Raw genomic sequence first — 20,513 nt, 5'->3', positions numbered from 1 at the left:
CTTTTACCATATAACATGGACTGTGAATCTTGCTGTCTGTCCTGACAAAATGAACAAAACCTTAGTGTTAAAGTTCACCCAAAAATAAGAATTCTGTCATCATTTACTCACACTCGGGTTTCAAACCTATTCACATGTATTTGTTCTCTTAAACACAAAGAAATATATTTGTAAGAATGTTAGCAATTTTCAGTTCTGTGACATCAATCACTACCATAGTGGGATATTTTTTATATTTTGGTGTTCTGAGGAACACAAAGTGAGATACTTTGAATAGTTTAGGAACACGATCAGTTTTGGGGCATATTTGACTATACCGTTTAATTTTTCCTACCATGGCAGTCAATGATGTCACAGAATTGAAAATTGCTAACATTCTTACAAACATTTTCTCTGTGTTTATCAGAGCAAAGTATTTATCCAGGTATTAAATTGACATGAGGGTGAACCAATGATGACTTTTGGGTGCACTATCCCTTTAAGGTAAAGCTAATATTTAAATGTTAATGTGGTATGATCATGTACCCCCCAAAAATGTTGACTGAAAATTATTTTTTAACACCCTCAGCTTTCCTCTGCAGAAACACACAGGAAGATATTTTGAACAACGCTGGTAACCAAACACTGGCCGCTGTTAGTTCCCAATGTACGGACACAACACCTCTTGGACATTTCTCAAAATATCCTCTTTTGTTTTTCAAAAAAGAAAGTCACGTGTCTGATTTATGAACTAACAACGCAAATACTGGGTCGCGTAAACGATGTACTAACCTCGCCTATTTCTCCAATGAGTCGCACGCGCACAGCTATTACAGTAATTCTACAGAACAGCCCTGCCCATTGTATGTGGGGGGCGTGTCCGCTTTCCCTTCTCCGCCTTTGATTGGCCATTCCACTCGGTCGTCATCGAAAGGGGTCAGTCCGATCGTCTTGATTGACACAGAGAGCGCTAGAGAGGACAAGTATCTTGTTCTGTCCGCTTTGGAAATTCATGGGGTTTTAAATTTCTCACGGGAACACAGATCCACCTGGTGGGCCGTTTAAGGTGAGTCAGATTGACCGGTTATCTCGTGATGAAGATGCGGGTGCGGGTCATTGAGGGGTCTACACGTGGCTGTCTGTACAGCTGTCTCACACCGGGGACACTTTTGATTGGAGCGCTAACCAGCTAAATCCAGTTAGCCGTCTAATAATAAACAGCTGATTGGTGCTAGCGAACACTGTTACGGCTAACTGTTGCAGGTAAAACAAGCCACGGATCGAAGAACGTCGATATCGCTTTCGCTTTAACTCACTGTAGTAACTTTATATTGAATGAAATCATTCACTGAGCAGGCGTCGGTAAACAGTCGTAGCACAGCGCGAGCATTGTGATCTGCGAGTCCCACGCGCGGCGCGTTTCCTGCGAGTTGAATGGGCCGCACGTGCGCTAGTGTTGCCGTCGTAAAAATGCACGGCGGTAGTAGTTCACGTGCACAGGTCCAGCATGGCGGTCTTAAAACAGACATTTCTTAAGCACCTAACTTGAGCTAGTGTGTCTGAGGTGGACACGACAGCGGCTCGGTAGACAAATGCGCTTCTTTGTTGCGTTATAACTTATTACAACGCGACTTACTACTGCATGAATGAAGTTGTCTTTATTGTAAAAGGAAAAACCAACAGCCATTCACAAAAATGTGCTAATTGTTGAATGTCTATTGAGCCATTTTACGTTCCTACTTGGGAAGCTGTGGCTGGGCTGAAGATGACCGTAAAGAGGAGTTTGTCTGCGCCATGACATCGCGACTTTCAGTTTTATCATCTGCTGTAAAACATTAACAGCGCGACCATGTTCGATATCATTTATTGTAGCTACACTAAAGGTGCTTATTCATGTCGGACTCGCTTAACAGGGCTGGGTGTTACAATCCCACTATTTCAGCACAGTTGAATTGCCCAATAGGACACTTCCCAGGCCTTACGCATGACGGAGCAGTCAAGAATATGAATAGAGGAAAGTAGGTCTGAGGTTTCGCTGTGTTCGTCGGGTAGCCATCCTCTGTGTGTGGGGGGATGTAGGATTAAAGAAATGCATAGCATATTAATACTTGAGTATTCAGTTCCCGCTATCATCACACCCATTATCATGGACGAAAGATGCCTTTTGGTGAGGTGCTGCTAATAATGCCCTTTGTGTGGTTCCCGTCAATGCGACATATCATCTTCAGTTGTGCACGTCGGCCTCATTGGGTCTTTCTGACTTTTATCACAAGACACCCTCAGCCAATGGTGGCCCACCGCAGGTTGGTCAGACCTGGGTGTGTGTGTCGCACTGTTACAAGGTCATCTGGCAGCCCATGCTGAGTCCATCCGCCTCAACCACAGCCATTGGCTTCTTCTTTCCACACCACTGGCCAGTTCTTGATATCCTCCACTGGACCGGTCCTCTGAACCCGACTTCCTGTGTCAATTAGCTCGTCCAGGTTAGTGGCTGCAGGCAGCCTCAACGACACTTGCTTTGTTGGTAGCTCGGTGGCAACTCAACGCAACCATATGCGCCAACCTGTTGGCTGAGGCTGTTCTAGCCCCACTGGCACTGTCAATGCTTGCTCAGTGCCCCAGTCCCGTTTGGCATAACATTACAACACATTACCAAAATCAACACAAGCATACACGCCGACCTGTTTGCTAAGGCTGTTCTAGCCCCACTGACACCTTTAACGAATGCTCAGTGCCCCCAGTCCCGTTTGGTTTACCATTACAAAACATTACCAAAATCAACACAACCATATGCGCCAACCAGTTGGCTAAGGCTGTTCTAGCCCCACTGGCACTGTCAATGCATGCTCAGTGCCCCAGTCCCGTTTGACATAACATTACAACACATTACATAAATCAACCATACGTGCGACCCATTGGCAAAGGCTGTTCTAGCCCCACTGGCACTGTCAATGCATGCTCAGTGCCCCAGTCCCGTTTGACATAACATTACAACACACTACCTAAATCAACCATACGTGCGACCCATTGGCAAAGGCTGTTCTAGCCCCACTGGCATAGTTAATGCATGATCAGTGCCACCGGTTTTGTGTGGTGTAACATTACAACACTCAACACCATTTTATTACGTGGTCATTTGGCAGCCCAAATTGTGTCATTCCGTTTCAACCACAGCCAGGGGGTGCTTCTCTCAGCAACAGTGGCAAGTTCTTTGACTACCGTGCGTTAGGCCTGTCTATTGATCCCCACTTCCTTAAGCAGCCTTGTAAGGGAATTGGAAACAAAGCCCCTGCCTCCCACTTTCACCGGAACACTTTCGCCGATCTTCAGCCTCCCCTGCCAAGTTGTCATACCAGAGATTCTTTCTTTCAAATGCTTCGGTAATGGCCTCTTGCCAAGGTACAGTCAACTCAACTATGATGGTTGTCCTGCTGAAGCTGGACCACAGAACCATGTCCGGCTGCCGGTTGGTCGCTGCGATTTCCAAGGGGAAAGTAAGTGGTTCTGTGGTTTAAATCAACTCGCATTTCCCGATCCCTGGCAATACTCAGCAGACCTGAATCTGGGGATAAGGGCTTGGCCCACGTTTTCTATCTTAATAAGAATGTTATTACAAATGACAGCGTTTTCATAGTGCATTTAAAAGCGGGGGGGACCATGGGGAGAACTGGCACGTGAACTTGTAGTAGTATGCTATTTAAAAAGTGATAATTATATTACAAAACGTAACTAAAACTGTTATTTTGTTCCTATGGTTTTAGATGAGTCAAATCTGTTTTTCCAGTTACTTTGAACTAATAACAGCATGAGCAAGGACTTTGTCAATTTTTACTTATTTGTTTATGGTTTTATGTTTCATGATTTAAATGTTGTCCTGTAGCTCATTGGTTAGAGCATGGCGCTAGCCAAGATCGTGGGTTCGATCCCAGGGATTTCACATACTTTGATACTAATGTATACTATATTGCTTTGCATAAAAGAGTCTGCCAAATACATAAATGTAATGTAAATGTTCTGTTACATGTGTCTTCACTTTGAAACACCTTTACCTAGTTACATGCTCTCATCTGCCTTTTGGCCTCCAGCTACTACTGTGTACATACTCCTCAACAACATTCTCAGAAAATCACAGAGCAGAGATCACTCAACTCAGTTTGTCCTGTAGATTGGTTGCCAAAGCAATAGATCAGGAGTAATTAAATGTACAATGATCAGTGCTCAGTATTAAGTGATGAAACTTAAATTTCTTCCTGTAAAAAATAAACATTTTCAAACTTTTTCTGACATCAATTATTTGTTAATGTCAGCTTATCTTGTGTCACCTGAACCTTGGTTTAATAATCTGCTGGTTTGATGTTGTCATTACTCACACAATGATGAAAAACGTCACTAAATCTATTCACTTGGTATACTAGTGGTTCATTTGAACCATTCAGAATGCATATACAAGTCCAGCCATCTTCCCCACAGTGCATAAAATATGATTTATCAACTTAATTTGTGTAGGATGTTACAAAATAGCGTTAAAATGATCCTTTGCAAGAGTGTGGTCATTCTTTTTTACAATGACACAACCAGAAGAACTTTGCACAGTCAATAAACCCCCAAAGCCTCATGTATAGACATGTTCCAGGCATTTAGTTAATAGTAAATGGTTTCTTTGAATACCCTTGTTACAGATTAGAGGTGTCTGCATTTTACGCTGCTTTTCTGGTTTTTAGTAATTCTTGAAAACCTCTCCCTCACAGGTGTTTCTGTCTCCATGAGCTCCAGATGAGCAGAAAGTGAGCAGACTTTCTGTGAACACTCATTTTGCGGGTGAGATACATGTAGCCTTTCTCTATAGAATTGAATGAATGAATGGAAATGTCATGTAATGAGAAATACTATTCAGATGTCATTGTATAACCACGGTCTGTTTTGAAAAACGACAGGTTATGATTCTACCTATTACATAAAAAAATGCACATTTATCACCAAATAAAAAGGTTTTTATATCATTATTGTAGATGGGTAACAAATAATTTTACTTTTACGAAGAAATAGTTGTAACTCTACCGAACCAATAGCATTTGATTGATTCAAAATTCTGTGAAAGTGGTAAAAAACATAAAATAAAGTTACTGCATCTTAAATTCTACTGCTTGGCTGCTTTACAACGAAGCAGTGTAATTCTTTATTACAAGGTATATAGAAAACACACACAACCTAAGATCATGGTGTGTATTTCAAAGATATCTAAAATACCAAGAAGGAGATGGCAACCCTGCTGCAGATACTCTTACGGTACTAAGTCTGCAGTTTCCTGCAGAACAACTTTTAAACTGTTGCCGTGGTGGGGGTTTCTCTGGGAAAAAATTGTTCATCCGCTGTAATTTTTTTAACATAATATGAAGCTATTTTTATGAAAACAGACCGTGTTCATGAATAGTTTTATGAAGGGATTTTAAAGAAGAAATCTGTGGTAATGCATAACGACATTTGTAAAATGTATATTTTGGATATAGTAGTGGCTTTGTTTATATAAGTGATAAGGTCGTTTTGCTAGTCGAGACAGAAGAGAGTAGAGTCCGAGTCCACATAAGGTTTGGTCTGAAACAAGACCTAAAGAGATCTTCAAGGATATGTAAAATGTTTGGTGGAAATAATAAAACTAGCACCAAAATCATAGTGAATTTAATATACCATGCCATGCACACTGTGTTTTATTTTCTTAGACTGATATTAGTTTAAAAATATTATTAGTGGAGGGTAAAAAAGGGGCTAATAAGGGTGTAAAGGTAATTTTATTATAACTATGACATCCCCCTGAGCAAAGATATATCCAAAAGATGTATTTTCTACATCTAAGCCGATGTTGAAAAGATGTCCCTTTATTGGCCAAAAGTGAAAGGCGTTTCTACGTCTTTTATGACGTTTTCTGAATGTCCGATATTGACGTATAGGAGACCTTTGGTCAAATCCGGAATTTATCCGACTACTTTCAGTTTTCACATGGAAATAAATTAAATGACACTCTTTGAAATAAATTGAGTTGAATTATTTTAATGCAGTAAGATAGCGAAGCAACCATTAAATCCATGTGTCAGTCTGTAATAAAATGTAGTCTTTTTAAACATTATTGATCTATTGATGACTGGTTTGGTTCCCTGTCTAGTCAATGCACAAGTATTGAGAGAAATAAAAATACATTTCACTGACATGAACACTCATCACACAAACCTCAACAATGGTGACAATCGTCAAAATAATTCGGATAAACATTTCAACTGCAATACATGCTGGGAGTCATGAATGAGTCATGCAGCATGAAGCTTTCTTTTGTTTATTGTCACCATTGTTGAGTTTAATGTGCAGATTCTTCAAGTCTTTGTAGGTTAAAGTGATTTAGCAATTTGTGAATATGTTAATTCTTGAAAAGACTTCATCAACTACAGATTCACAGAGCTGACACATTAATAACACAAAACACATAACAGTGATCCAAACAACTTCAAAATGTATGCATTACCTTTCAATAGTCATAATCTCTTTGCCACGATTTGTATTTTAACACGCAGTTATGGCTGAAGGAAACCTAACTGAACATTAAAATAAAAGAGCCAAGAGCTCACATTAATGGTGCAAAGGTGATACTGATTCATTGACATTGACAAATCATCGATTTTAAGCATTGATTTAATGGTTGCTTGCTATCTTACCACATTTAAGTCATTCAACTCAGTTTTTTTATAAAGAATCTCACTTCATTTATTTCCATGTATAAACTGAACTAGTCTGTTAAACACAAGATTTCAAACTGTGATACTTTGCACAGAGTTCCACTGGACGTCAATATTAGAAAATTCAGGAGACGTCATAAAAAGTCGTAAAAAAACCTTTCACTTTTGGCCCATATAGGGACGTTTTTTCAATGTCTTCAATATTTGGATGGGACTCAAGTGGACTTTGAAATAAGTCCAATTCCAAACATGTTCGAGTATGAGTCTCAAAAATAAATGTATCTGCATATGTTAACATAGCTTAGCATTGTTTCTGTCTTGTACTAACTTTTCCTGTCACCAACATTACATAACAACCATAACATTACATCTAAGAGCAAGTGGGAAGGGGTGTCCAAGGCAACCATATAACAACCTTAACATTACATCTAAGAGCAACTGGGAAGGGGTGTCCAAGGCAACCACATAACAACATTAACATTACATCTAAGAGCAAGTGGGAAGGGGTGTCCAAGGCAACCACATAACAACATTAACATTACATCTAAGAGCAAGTGGGAAGGGGTGTCCAAGGCAACCACATAACAACATTAACATTACATCTAAGAGCAAGTGGGAAGGGGTGTCCAAGGCAACCACATAACAACATTAACATTACATCTAAGAGCAAGTGGGAAGGGGTGTCCAAGGCAACCACATAACAACATTAACATTACATCTAAGAGCAAGTGGGAAGGGGTGTCCAAGGCAACCACATAACAACATTAACATTACATCTAAGAGCAAGTGGGAAGGGGTGTCCAAGGCAACCACATAACAACATTAACATTACATCTAAGAGCTAGTGGGAAGGGGTGTCTAAGGCCACCAAAAATTGAACATGAATTCAAATTCACCTTGACTCACTTCTGCTTTTAGGTCAAATGTAGCACAAAACAATCTGTCGCCCTGACTTTCCCTGAGTGTAAAAACATTCTCATGGACTACATTTTGTTGCTTCTTCCTGTCTCCCAGGTGCATGGTTCTCTATCAAGGACAAATTTTGTCTTAGCCGTGTGTTTGCCCTGCCATATAGGAATAATGACCGTTGCCAATGCCAAGTCTGGCACAGGTAAGCAGCCTGGAGCCTCTCGCAGGTTTATCGGATGCTATACTTCTACAGAATCCACTGAGATTTGACTGATGTTGTCTTGGCTTCAAATCATAATTTCAGTTTGCACATTTGACAAATTGTGTCAAATCACATTTTTGAGGAGCTGTTACATTTCTAAGCAATCTTACCTGATGTGGAATTTGGTGAAAAACACCATAGACTTTAGCTAAGGGACCAGACCCATATCTAGCGACTGTTGACTAGATTATTGTGTTGTCTGCCCTACTAAGTCAGTAAGCCAACACAAAATGCAGAAAAACAAGTCCGATCACAATAGCAACTGCATAGCAGCACCCTGGCAACCAATCATAAAAATAAACAGCAGTGCATTGTGGTGGTGAGATAACATCAGATAGGCATACATCACTTACATGTTCTTCAGAAGAAGAATCTAGGTCGTGTTGCTCTTCCTCCCAATAATAGGTCACTTGGATGCTGGTGTGCACATAGGAAATTTTACATCTGATTTAATATTTTACCAAGATTTAAGCTTTTTCTAAATAACACTGTTAGGTGTAAATCAGAAGCTCAGTGCGCTTCAGTGAACTTTCCGCTCATACCGAACGTTCCCTTAAAGGGATGGTTCAGCCAAAAAAGAAAATATTGTCATCATTTACTCGCCCTCTTGTCATGTCAAACAAAAGAAGATATTTTGAAAAATGATGTTGACCAAACAGTGATGGCAGCCATTTACTTGCATTGGTTTTGCGTCCACACAATAGTAGTCAATGGCTGCCACGGCAGTCACTACTAGCCATACTGAGGTCTAATGCATTCTGAGAAAGAAACAAACAGCTTGATGTGGTTATAGAAAAGTGCTGATGAAAGTGAAGGTCTCAGATTGAATGTCCTGCAGGTATGACCCTCGGCTCAGTGTTTCCTTTCAGCCGGTTCCACTGACACGCCACTTTCTCTGCTGCTGTGTGCTGTGTTGCTTTATTATGGGAGACATTTCTGTGTGGGTGTGGTGACCATGGAAATGCATACTGTTTGTAAAATGCAAATGAAGCCACTTCGTGATGAATATGCCCTTTCCTAGCCTCTCAAGTTGTTTATAATTGAGTGTTTTCTGATTTAATAATGCATGTGGATTGGTTTGGTTATTCTCAGTGTGTGGAAAGCCGACATCGGTGAATGATGGATAAGAGGTTGTTCAAAGCATCTTTGAGATGTTAACACTTTCTTATGCATTTGGGCTAGTGTCTGTATATGTAGAATGTATAGGAAGTACCATGTCAAACCAGCTGAATATTCCGAAAGCTCTGTAAAACCTGTAAATCTGTGGTGCTTCAAAATATTCTAGCACATATAAAAGACTTAAAGTCAGTAAGCGTAATGAATGACATAATTATATTACGCTGAATAATAGTATGTGCTGAAAAATACGAGGCCTATAAGATAGAAGTCATATTCAAAGCATTATTAACCAAGGTTGAACCCTCACCATATACATAATGTCAGCAGTCACCAACACAGAAATCTCCAACTTCAGTTTTAAAAAGGCAGTTATACAAGGCATCGAGAATAACAAGAGTATACACAGTTTTGCAAACAGAATAAACGTATATCCAGTTCACGCCTATTCTTTGTTTTAAGATCCTTCCCACCTCCATATCAAATCTGTTTCAAGATCACGAACTCTAAACCTGTTTAACATGAATTGGCCTATTTGTTGGCCTAATGTATTTTAATTTTAATAAATGTGTTGTGTGTGTGTGTGTGACCCATCAGCCATGCAACAGGTCCTGGATAACCTCAAGGGACTGCCTCCTGCAACCGGAGCCAATGACATTGACCTCATCTTCCTCCGTGGCATAATGGAAAGCCCTATAGTCCGTTCCCTTGCGAAGGTAGGGTCAGTGAGGCAATACCTATGTCAGTTTGTCAACTTTACACACACTCGCATGCAAACTCGCCCTCAAGTTCCAAATCTGAATAGATTTCTTTGTTCTGTTGAAAACAAAGAAAAAGGTGGGAAACCAAACAGTACTGGGGCACCATGGTAGCTTTTCCCTACTATGGTAGTCAATAGTACCCAAAACTCTTTCCATATTCTTTCAAATATCTTTGTTGTCAACAGAACAACAAAATTCACACAGATTTGGAATAACTTAAAAAAAGAATCAAATCTTTGGGTCAACTCCCCTTTTAAGCATAACTAACGTTTGCAGATGAGACAAAGCTTTGAGATGATGATAAATCGCTGTTCACTTGTCTCGCAGCCTGAGTACTCATAGATTTGTAAGCTGGCGTCCAGGGGTTGTTTGTTGTGCGTCACAGGTCTTCAGAATGTGATGTACAGGAGGCCTCGTCTTCTTCTTAATATAGATGTGTGAAATTGTTTAGGTTTCCAGATACGCTGTGTGATGTTCACTTTGTTTGAAGAGGAGCTATCGCTCTACTGTGAGAAACGTACAAATCACGATGCTGTTAATGTGTTGATTATATAATAAGAAATATTTTATAATACTAGCTGTATCATTTGATCGTTTTATCCGCTTTAGATACGCGGTCAATTCTCTTTTATTCTCATCGGGTGTGACGCACTTGATATGACTTAAAAGACATTTTTCTTTTATTTCATTAGTCGTACCTCTACAGATGTCTGTGAACTGGAAGACCGAATGTCTGTGCGGAAAAACAAATGATGACATATTAATACAGATACAGTTGTATCTGTAATTGTTTTGCGTGGCCAAACGTGTATCTGAAGCACATCTGGAGATATGTTTAAATGCCCGATGTAAATCTAGAAGTTTTCCATTAATCTGCCTTTTGACAAGTTACTCAAGCTGCTTTGGCCCCGCCCACTCTCTCTCAGGCTCACGAGCGATTGGAGGAAGTTAAGCTGGAGGCAGTGCGGAGCAATAACATGGAGCTAGTGAGTGAGATTCTGTCTGATATGAGCAGTCTGATGAGCCACGATGAGAGCGCAGCAGAACTCTGTCAAATACTGAAGGAACCGCACTTCCAGGTACCCTCGGCTCTGTGTGTGTTTGTCTCAATGATTCTGGATGTTAACTTAACTGATAATCGAAACTTGTTGCTGCCTTAGTTGTAAAGCAGAAATAAAGTTGAATCAGATCATTAATAATAATGAACATTAGCAAAATCGGTTATGCATGTTCTCACAAAATCATTTTTCATTGTTTCCATGAGCAGAAGGTTTGTCTTTTGCTCTTTCCAGGAATCCAAATGATCTTTATTGTAATTGCTTGCACAAGTTACTTTTCTTGGTGACAATGACTTCGGTGCACAAAAATAAGAGGCATAAATAATATGTATAGAAATACATATAGACGTGGATATAGTTATCTACGGGGAATGGAACTTACTGACGGTATCTGCAGATGTGTTTAGTAAATATGATTTAATTTTACGCTGTATATTTGTGTATATAGCTGTGAGTTGTTATTACAATTGGTCATTAGTACCATTTAAAGTTTTTGGGTAATTTGTGAAAATAAAAATACAGTAATAATAAATGTAAATAAAGATATTTTTTGTAACACTTTACAATAAGGTTGTATTTGTTAACATTAGTTAACAATAAACAACACATCTATTGCATTAATAAAAAACAAAAAACGATATATATATACACATTTATTTATTTATATTTCGATATGGATATTATCTCATTCTTGTTTTCAGTCCCTTTTAGAAGCTCACGACAAGGTGGCCTCTAAGTCATATGACACTCCTCCCACCAGCACCACCTGCACCAGCATGACCAGCTCGTCCCTCATGCCAGCTGACACGGTCCGCATGATCTGCATCCAGAAGAAGGCCGGAGAGCCCCTGGTGAGTGACAGATGTTGTTCATTTCACAGGGCAATAGATCCCCTCTGGATTGAGGTTAGACTGAACTTAATGTTACACTTAACTACTAACAGCTTGCACTTCAGATCCGGGACGAATGAGAGTCTGTGTTTTTATTAGTAAGATCAAGAGCTTTGTTTAATCATTTGGGCAGCCATGCTTTGTTTTTATATGTAGGAAGTTCAGTCACCTTTGAAAGATGTGTACTCGATGAGCTGTGAAAACTGAGTAGAATGCGTGTGTGTGTGTGCTGGTACTTCATGGCGTAGTCTCTTTTAGGGTGTAACATTCCGGGTGGAGATGGGCGAGCTTGTCATCGCGCGTGTTATGCACGGAAGCATGATTGACAGGCAAGGGATGCTTCACGTTGGTGATGTCATCCGGGAGGTGAACGGACGGGACGTGGGCAAGGACCCCATGGCGCTACAGCACATTCTGAGGGACTGCAATGGAAGCATTACCCTAAAAATCCTGCCCAGCTACAAGGACACGCCTCCACCTGCACAGGTCAGCACACCACAGATAACATCAAGTTCTGTGAAACAATATGACACCGATGTGTTACATATTCATATTGCTCTGAAACCATCCACATTGCAGAAGAGGCTTTTACAACGGTATTATCATGCTGGACATCTTTGGTTTCTTTTCTATGCTGTTTAATTGCTTGATCTTGGCAATCGCTTTGAAGAGCTGTTATGGTCAGAGCAGGATTTAAATTCTTTAATGCTTCAGGGCACTGACATTGACCCCTTTAGCTCTCATCCATGATCATTCATTGTTGTACTAAATCCCATAAAAATGTGCTTCATGTGGTAACATTTAAACAGAGATGGCAAAAGTACACACATCCCTTACTTAAGTAGAAGTACAGATACTCATGTTTAAAAATACTCTGGTAAAAGTTGAAGTACTGACTAAATGTTTTACTCAAGTAAAAGTAAAAAAGTATGTGCTCTAAAATATACTTAAGTAAAAAGTAGCCATTACTACTACCTGCTTTAGCCTGTATCCATGAACAACTGCTATAGAGAACACAGGCAGACAAAAGTGAGTTACATTGTTAATTATACTGAAATGCAAACAAGAGTGAAAGTATCATTATAATTCACACCTCACCTAGTTTACCAGATGACAGATTAATAGGCCTAGTGAAAATATTATAAATCATTACTGCTCAAATTGGCAACTTTCTAGATAATCTTATTCGCTGGCTTAAACATTTTGTGCTAAAGACTGAATATTAAAGTGTGTGTCAACAGCACGAACAGCACTAGCAACATCCCTTTAACAAAACTGAAAAGATTGGAGGGAAAAACTTAACAACAGATAACAGGCAAGCAACACTACATTAAGTTATTGTGTGTTTTTGTCGGTGAGTGTATATGTGTGTTCTTTTTCTGGTCAAAAAAGATGCGAAGTGTGAAAAATGAACAACATCTAACTAACACGCTAGCAAAATATGAATTCATGATAACATTACAGACTTAGCAAACATAGAAAATAGACTATAATTACGGAAAACATTGACTCTGCTTATGACAAGAATTTTTAACACCGACAATTTCAAACATCTCCCGAATATATGGCCATGGGTGATTAGGAATGACTCCCCTAAAAACCGATAAACCAACAGGCTTCTTGTTTAAAAACATGCACATGACAAAAAATAATACAGATTAAAGTAACAAGTCTGGTATGAAAATGTAAGAAGTAGAAAGTACAGATATTTGGTTAAAAGTGTAAGAAGTGAAAGTAAAAAGTTGTCAGAAAAATAAATAGTGAAGTAAAGTACAGATACCAAAAAAATCTACTTAAGTACAGAAACGAAGTATTTGTACTTCGTTACTTACCATCTCTGCATTTAAATAAACATGTTTTATTGTTTTTATTATTAAGCCCGAAAAATGTGAAAAAAAATATTCTTAGTAATTTAGGTTATCATTGTACAGTGTGGACTGATAAATGTTGAATTCAGTTTGAGGACTTCAGCAGATTTTCATTTGAATACATACAGAAATATTATACATTTAGACTAGTCGTTTGTTTTATAATATTTAGTTTGAACAATTGAGGTGGAAAAAAGGTTAAACATCTACTTTAAATCCTTAATTTAATAGGAAAGTTCACCCAAAAATGTAAATAGACTATATGCACGATTGCTTCCGCATTTTGTCTCCGTCTGCTCAGTTACATCCGGCACATGTTGCGTTCATGGATTCACAGATATGATAAAAAACAAAGCAATCTTTTGCACGTACTTGAGCCATGATCAAGGAGGCACTCATCGATACTGAGCTGTAGTGCTGTCAGTTGGCTGAAATGTAAATGTTTTTTTAGTAAACATATCCTTATAAATTGGGGAAAATGATCTTAGCCCTTAGCCAGCTGAGATTTTAGCGGATGTATGTCATCACCCTGGGTGCATAGTCTATTCTAAAATATCTTCTTTTGTGTTCTACAGAAGAAAGTAAGTCATAGAGGTTTGAAATGACAAGAGGGTAAATGATGAAAGAATTGTCATTTTTTTGGGGCGAACTAACACATTCAAATTTAGAGTAAGCAAGACGTTACATCAGCTCCATTCAGCTTAGATACATTTGTATTATATCGCATGTTATATCGAAATATCTTGAATGTGCATATGAAGAGTTTGGTTCCAAAATGAGAACTCTGTTTTTCACAAACATGTTTTTTTATTGTGCATTCCAATTAATATCAATCAAACTGCAGTTGGTTGGTTTTGATTTAAGCCATAATAACTCAATTAAAATACTAACTAACACAAAAAACATCATAACATAATAAAAAACATCTCATTTTGTAACCAAACTCTTCATATGGGAATGGTTTGCAATACCTTAATGATTTAAACTAATCATAAGTCAAAGTTGTGGTTAGGTGCAGATAGCAGAGACACTTGTGAGACTGAGAGACCAATGTTTCAAAAATGAGAAAATGTATTTTAGCACTTGAAGCATTATTCAGGTTATCACATCACATTTTTCATCATTCAGCTCTAGTCCAAACAGGACATGAATTTATGTGTACAATTAAATGTATTCATTTAACAGAATACAACCAAGCGACTCCTCTTAAAGGCGATAATCATGAGATGTGGCAAAGTTTCAAAGCATTATACAAGGTTACATCACCGTTATGTGGACACCTCACCCATCCTAGCCTAGCCTATCCTGCACCATAGAACAGATTTTTAGTCCTTTATATAAGACCCTCCCGAGGGGGTTGCAGGATATAACAGTTCTTTGCTGTGTCCTGAACAAGGTTATGTAGTGTATCTGTGGCCTGATTCTGCCCTTCAGGAGGTGAAGGGAGAGACCTGCCCTCAGGGTGACTCAGAATGCCACCAGGCTGAAAGTGAACACGGTTATCCCTATTAATAACACAACCTGCACTAAATAGGACAGATGGGAGGAGCCGGACGCAAACACACCCTTATTTCTGCTCTAAAGAGAGAAATAGATCCTGGAAGAGCTTTTGCCTTATAGGGGTCACCAATGTTAAAGCGTTAAAAGCCAAAACGAGTCATAATTGTGTTATTCATCACCGTTTTATATTGTTTGTCTTACTCAATTGTAAACAGGCCCTAGTAAATGTGCCCGAAACCTCAGATGTCTGAAAACAGGATTTGGAAAAAACACTGTACTTTTTAAATGATGAAATACTGTGTTGTCAGTTGACAAGCACTTTTTCATCCTTTAACCCGTTAACTGTCACTGTTCCATACATGGAACAACTGAGTTTGCTTCAATATTGTGCATGGAATTTCTAGTCGAATCATGACAAACTATATATTTTTGGAAAGGTCTAAGACTCTAGAATACAATTCTTTTTGGTGTTTTTTCAAATAATTTATTCAGGAAGAGTAATTGTTTCTTTTTTACGAAGAGTGTGCTTAGATTTGTTAATGTCCTTTCACTTGTCACCGTTCCGTATACGGAACACCCATGTTTGCTTCCATATTTTTGTGATAATTCTGATCTTATTATGACAAACTATATATATCGTTGGAAAGGTCTGAAACTCTTCAATACATACTTTATGATTTGTTTATAAAATAATGTAGGACAGGGAATTGATGCATAAAGGACGAGAGTGTGTATCAAAAATAAATACATTCCGTGGAACACCTACATTTACATCAATACTGTGCATTAAATTCTTATCTTTTTATTACAAGCTTTATATTGTTGGAAAAGCAAAATAAACTAGATTACACATTTGATCAGTGTTTAGAAGAACAATCTATTTAGGAAGATAATTGGATACATAAATGATAATTGATTCATAAATTAGTGTGCATCAAAAGCATATTATACAAAAATATTCATAAAAAATTATTGTTTTTATGTTGTTTCTGTGCTTTTGTAGTTTTTAATTGTGTCTGTTATGTGGAAGAGTAAAAAAAAGCATCTCAATGTCCTTTGTGGTCAAATATTAGTTCAAGTGTTAAAACCAATGGAAGTCTAAGGGCCACCTAAAGGATTTAGGTGGTATGGCGGCTAAAAAACTTTACAGACCCCTCAACATTTTATGTATCATGACCAAACTTGATACAACACTTGTTGACCCTTGGGACTTTGACCTTCGAAAAAAAAAATCTGATCTAATTTTTTTTTAATTGTCTTAATTATTTTTTATACCCTAAACCTTTTATTTATTTATTTTTATAATAAACATAACAAAATCCATTTCCAAAAATAATTTTTTTGGTGTGATTTTTTTATAGGACTAATCTTCTAATTGTCGTCTTTCAAATGAGACCAACCGTAGGTCTTTATTCCAAAGATTTCATGAGTTACATCCATTTTAGTTCCAACAGTGCGTTTTCATGTAAATGCTCAAAAAGGGCCCTGACGTGGTACAGGTTAACTGAGTAGATATTTTGCAAAACAGTGACCAACATAAAGGGTGACTTATAATAATGATTTATGACAAAAAATAGAAATCGCAAAATATGGAGATTCTGGAGGTTTCAGAAGGAGACCTAATCTGAGAGCAGACAAACCAGCTTTTCCACATTCAAAATGTATGGAGAGCAGAAAAAAGCACAGAGAGCAAATGTTGGGACAGAGAGTTTACAGGGTGTCGTTCCTTGTGCCAAATCAAAGGTTTCCCTGTTTTAGATGTGAACTTTACTCAGTGGTTGGGTTCATACAGAGCACGACCGCTGTATGTTTACAGTTGGGTCGTCATCTCTGATAAAGATCCACCAGGTCCATAAATATTTCACGTGAAAACATCCTGTTGTCCTCCATTAAGAAGTACTTTAAATAACACACTCTTGATGTTCTTTTAAGTGATCGGAAAAGTAAAGACTTAAATGGAATGACAATGAAACGTAAGGACAAGTGTACATTTTTAAACTACCATTCAGTAAAGTAGATATTAAAGGTTGACGGTTTAAAAGAGGAATAAGCCTGCGACATTATACTGAAATAACAAGTGCACTTAGAGAAGTACGTGCAGATGTGAGTCATTGTTTATTTAAACACTGAAACAAGCTCAAAAGTTTGACTAAGAAAAGAGCATAAGGTGTAATGTTTTAGATTTTAAAATACCTTATTTCAATTTACCCAGCAGAGACAATAATAAAAAAGCATTTTTATTTAACATATAAATGTATTCATATCATAAAGTTTATAAAACGTAATAAATATGATATTAAAGTATGTAACTCAAATATAAATGTGTGTATGTTTATATTTATTGGTGTATTTTTGGTAAAGTATTTGTAAATACTGATCCACTATTAGTCAGCTTAAACCACTCGACATTATATTCTTTGTCTTTCAGGTGTATTTGAAGCCACATTTCAACTACAATCCTGAAAGGGACAACTTGATACCCTGTAGGGAGGCGGGCCTGGCTTTCTCGAAGGGAGACATTCTGCTTATAGTGAACAAGGAGGACCCCAACTGGTGGCAGGTGCGCTGCACATGAATCTGTATCATTTTCAAGACCTGTGTTTTGACATGTATATGATATATTGTCATGTTATGTAATCGATTTTTGTTTGTTTCTAGGCTTGTAATATTAACGGTGCCCATACTGGCCTGATCCCCAGTCAGTTTCTGGAGGAGAAGAGGAAGGCATTTGTAAGGAAAGATTTGGATGGGTCAGGTACAGTTTGTGAATATCATTTCTGCTATAGATTGATAACTTTGCATCAAAATTCTTGATTTTATTTAAAGCAGGTTCTGCCAATCTCATATTAATCTTGAGTAGAGTATTTAGTTTGATCACTTTTATAAAAGACAGATATAGCTGTACGATTATTTCCGAAAACAGGCGTTCTGGGGAGATGGGACTACAGTACGAGCTCACAATACATCATCACATGATCCCTGCATAACTGTTGATTCACTATAAGTTTGTGTTGGGGGAGTTGTGTTGTATCGAGCACAGAAATACTACGTCACACGTCCAACTCGTTTTTTGACAAGTTGACCATGTAAAGCATGAGAAGCCAGCACGTTAAACAGTGTAAAGAAGTCAGAATGCATGACACACTGTGCCACCTCACCTTTAAGGTTTACATCATGAAGAATATTGAACTTAACGTTCCTTTCTGTTGCATAATGCCTTCATTCTTTAAGCACCAAAGAAAATATCCTCTTGTTTTCAGGAATTCTCTGTGGGACATTAACTGGAAAAAAGAAGAAAAAGAAAGTGATGTACTTAACAGCGAAGAACGCGGGTGAGAAAAATTAAAAAAAATGTGTCCACATAAAAGTACACATGGCGCAAGAGAGACACAAATTCTTTTCTTAACCTAATAACATTTTCTCTCTTTAACAGAGTTTGATCGACATGAGTTACAGATCTATGAGGAAGTAGCAAAGATGCCTCCATTCCAGAGAAAAACTCTGGTGCTGATTGGTGCACAAGGCGTGGGACGTCGAAGTCTCAAGAACCGTCTTATCATTTTAAACCCTTTACGCTATGGAACTACTGTACCTTGTGAGTTAAACCATGTCTGAAAAAAACTAATATTAGCCATTTTAACTCTAAAAAACAGAACATTGAAAACGTAACCTCTTTTTCTCAGTCACATCTCGCCATCCACGCGACGATGAAAAGGACGGCCAGTCGTACTCTTTTGCGTCCAGGGCAGAGATGGAGGCGGACATCAAAGCAAGCCGTTACCTTGAGCATGGAGAATATGACGGCAATCTGTACGGTACCAAAATCGACTCCATCCATGAAGTCGTTCAGACGGGCCGCACCTGCATCCTGGATGTCAACCCGCAGGTGAAGATCAGTTTAGTTTTATACAGTGTGGTCCAAAAATCACTAAAGTTCATTCATGAATATCCTTTCTTTAAATCACAGTAATATTGTTAGCTTAACAATTTAGGAAAACTGCCCCGGAAATGAAAATAGGTCACATAAATCGAACGGCTCTTCTCAGATTTTTATAAACGTGATTCACAGGCCCTGAAGGTGCTTAGGACTTCAGAGTTTATGCCATTTATAGTTTTCATCGCTGCCCCAGAGCTGGATACACTTCGGGCCATGCACAAAGCTGTGGTGGATGCTGGGATAACAACCAAACTACTGACGGTCAGTCTCAGTTATGTCTGCACACGATTCATGTTCTCCTTAAAATAGTCCATTAACTAATAGATTATTTGAATTCACTCTGTCTCTCTAATATTCTCGCTGTCTCCTAGGAAATGGACCTAAAGAAGACCGGGGACGAAAGCAGCAAGATCAAGCGGGCTTACAGTCACTACTTTGATCTGACTATAGTTAATGACAATCTGGATAAGGCCTTTGAGAAACTACAGGCAGCTGTGGAGCAGCTGACCACAGAACCTCAGTGGGTCCCTATGAACTGGGTTTACTGAGTCAAACGGTTTCCCCGGCAACTCATCACCTGCATCATCAGCAGCACTGATTTGACAGTGGCACGGGAACTTCCTGTGCAGCTGCCACCTGCTGGTCCAGGACTGCCAGTCACTATGCAAACGTACACTAGCCATCCAGTCTTGACAGACGTAAAGGAAGTGTACTTATTTATTAACTTTTATTTTCTACTGAATAAACGTAGGTTTAAGAATGTTACTGGGAGGGAAAATGTTCACAGAGATAAATAGGATTTGAATGACTTAATTCAAAACGACAAGAAAAAAAATCATATCGGCATAAGCTGCGTAATAAGCAGGCGGCTGTTTTCTTGCTGTCATTTTAGTGTTACAAAAGTGGTGGTTTACAGTGCAGGTTTCATCTCATTCATTTATTTATGGACACTCATTTAATTCAGTCACTACAGTATTTCAAATATTGTAAGAAACATTGCTTTAGACTTACTGTATGTAAATGATTCAGTAGTGTCATCCTTTTTAATCTGGTAAATGTAAAAATGCTAGGAGTAGGCCAACCAATTTTAACTTACCTAAACATTTCAGTTTTAACATTTACAGTGGCTGAACATTATCTCCGTGGTTGCTTTGAGTCAATGCTGTATTTAGCTACATGCCTTCTACAGACAGAAATGACTTTTAATAGACCATATGTGTCATTATTATAAGCAACATAATCTCTCGATTTATAACTTTTAAAACTGTATGTATTAAAGACGTGTCTTTCTCTTTATCCCCGGCTACTCCATCGACAGTCTTTATGCAAGTCTGTGTAAATACAGTTATCCGGCTTGCATGTTCACTTAAATTGATATATTTTGCCATACAGAGTATGTATTTTCTGAAATGAAACTGCTGTCTAATAAACAAATCTTAATTTTGGAGCGCTGTATTACAAATGAATATTTTGGTGTGCAAACTTTCTTATAAAAGAAACTTGAATGACTG

At 38.3% G+C, this 20,513-nt stretch overlaps 1 protein-coding gene across 3 annotated transcripts; it reads left to right on the top strand.

The window, feature by feature from the left end:
- The first annotated feature begins 898 nt into the window (after positions 1 to 898).
- On the top strand, positions 899 to 20,461 carry pals2a (protein associated with LIN7 2, MAGUK p55 family member a). 3 transcript variants are annotated; one of them, XM_079469533.1, is made up of 14 exons: positions 899 to 1,045; positions 4,728 to 4,797; positions 7,716 to 7,812; positions 9,586 to 9,704; positions 10,676 to 10,828; positions 11,509 to 11,658; positions 11,956 to 12,183; positions 17,494 to 17,625; positions 17,724 to 17,820; positions 18,326 to 18,397; positions 18,499 to 18,660; positions 18,749 to 18,951; positions 19,135 to 19,263; positions 19,374 to 20,461. In XM_079469533.1, exons 3-14 carry the CDS (start codon positions 7,782 to 7,784, stop codon positions 19,548 to 19,550), a joined length of 1,653 nt encoding a protein of 550 aa, XP_079325659.1. In that variant the 5' UTR covers positions 899 to 1,045; positions 4,728 to 4,797; positions 7,716 to 7,781; the 3' UTR covers positions 19,551 to 20,461. The 3 variants fall into 3 exon arrangements, with proteins under 3 accessions (XP_079325659.1, XP_079325660.1, XP_079325658.1); XM_079469534.1 differs by lacking the exon at positions 7,716 to 7,812; XM_079469532.1 differs by lacking the exons at positions 899 to 1,045; positions 4,728 to 4,797 and having other exon boundaries at positions 7,569 to 7,812.
- The last annotated feature ends 52 nt before the right edge of the window (positions 20,462 to 20,513 follow it).

Source organism: Barbatula barbatula, assembly GCF_947034865.1.
Source record: "Barbatula barbatula genome assembly, chromosome: 12".
NCBI lineage: Eukaryota > Metazoa > Chordata > Actinopteri > Cypriniformes > Nemacheilidae > Barbatula > Barbatula barbatula.
Note: the sequence above shows the minus strand (reverse complement) of the source record. Positions and strands in the feature narration are given on the sequence as shown.

Excerpts from the sequence above, each read along its gene's own strand:
- pals2a (XM_079469532.1), top strand. The coding sequence starts at position 7,680 with ATGGACTACATTTTGTTGCTTCTTCCTGTCTCCCAGGTGCATGGTTCT. Across the intron at positions 17,626-17,723 it reads AGGACCCCAACTGGTGGCAG|GCTTGTAATATTAACGGTGC; the intron begins GTGCGCTGCACA and ends GTTTGTTTCTAG. Across the intron at positions 18,952-19,134 it reads TCCTGGATGTCAACCCGCAG|GCCCTGAAGGTGCTTAGGAC; the intron begins GTGAAGATCAGT and ends CGTGATTCACAG.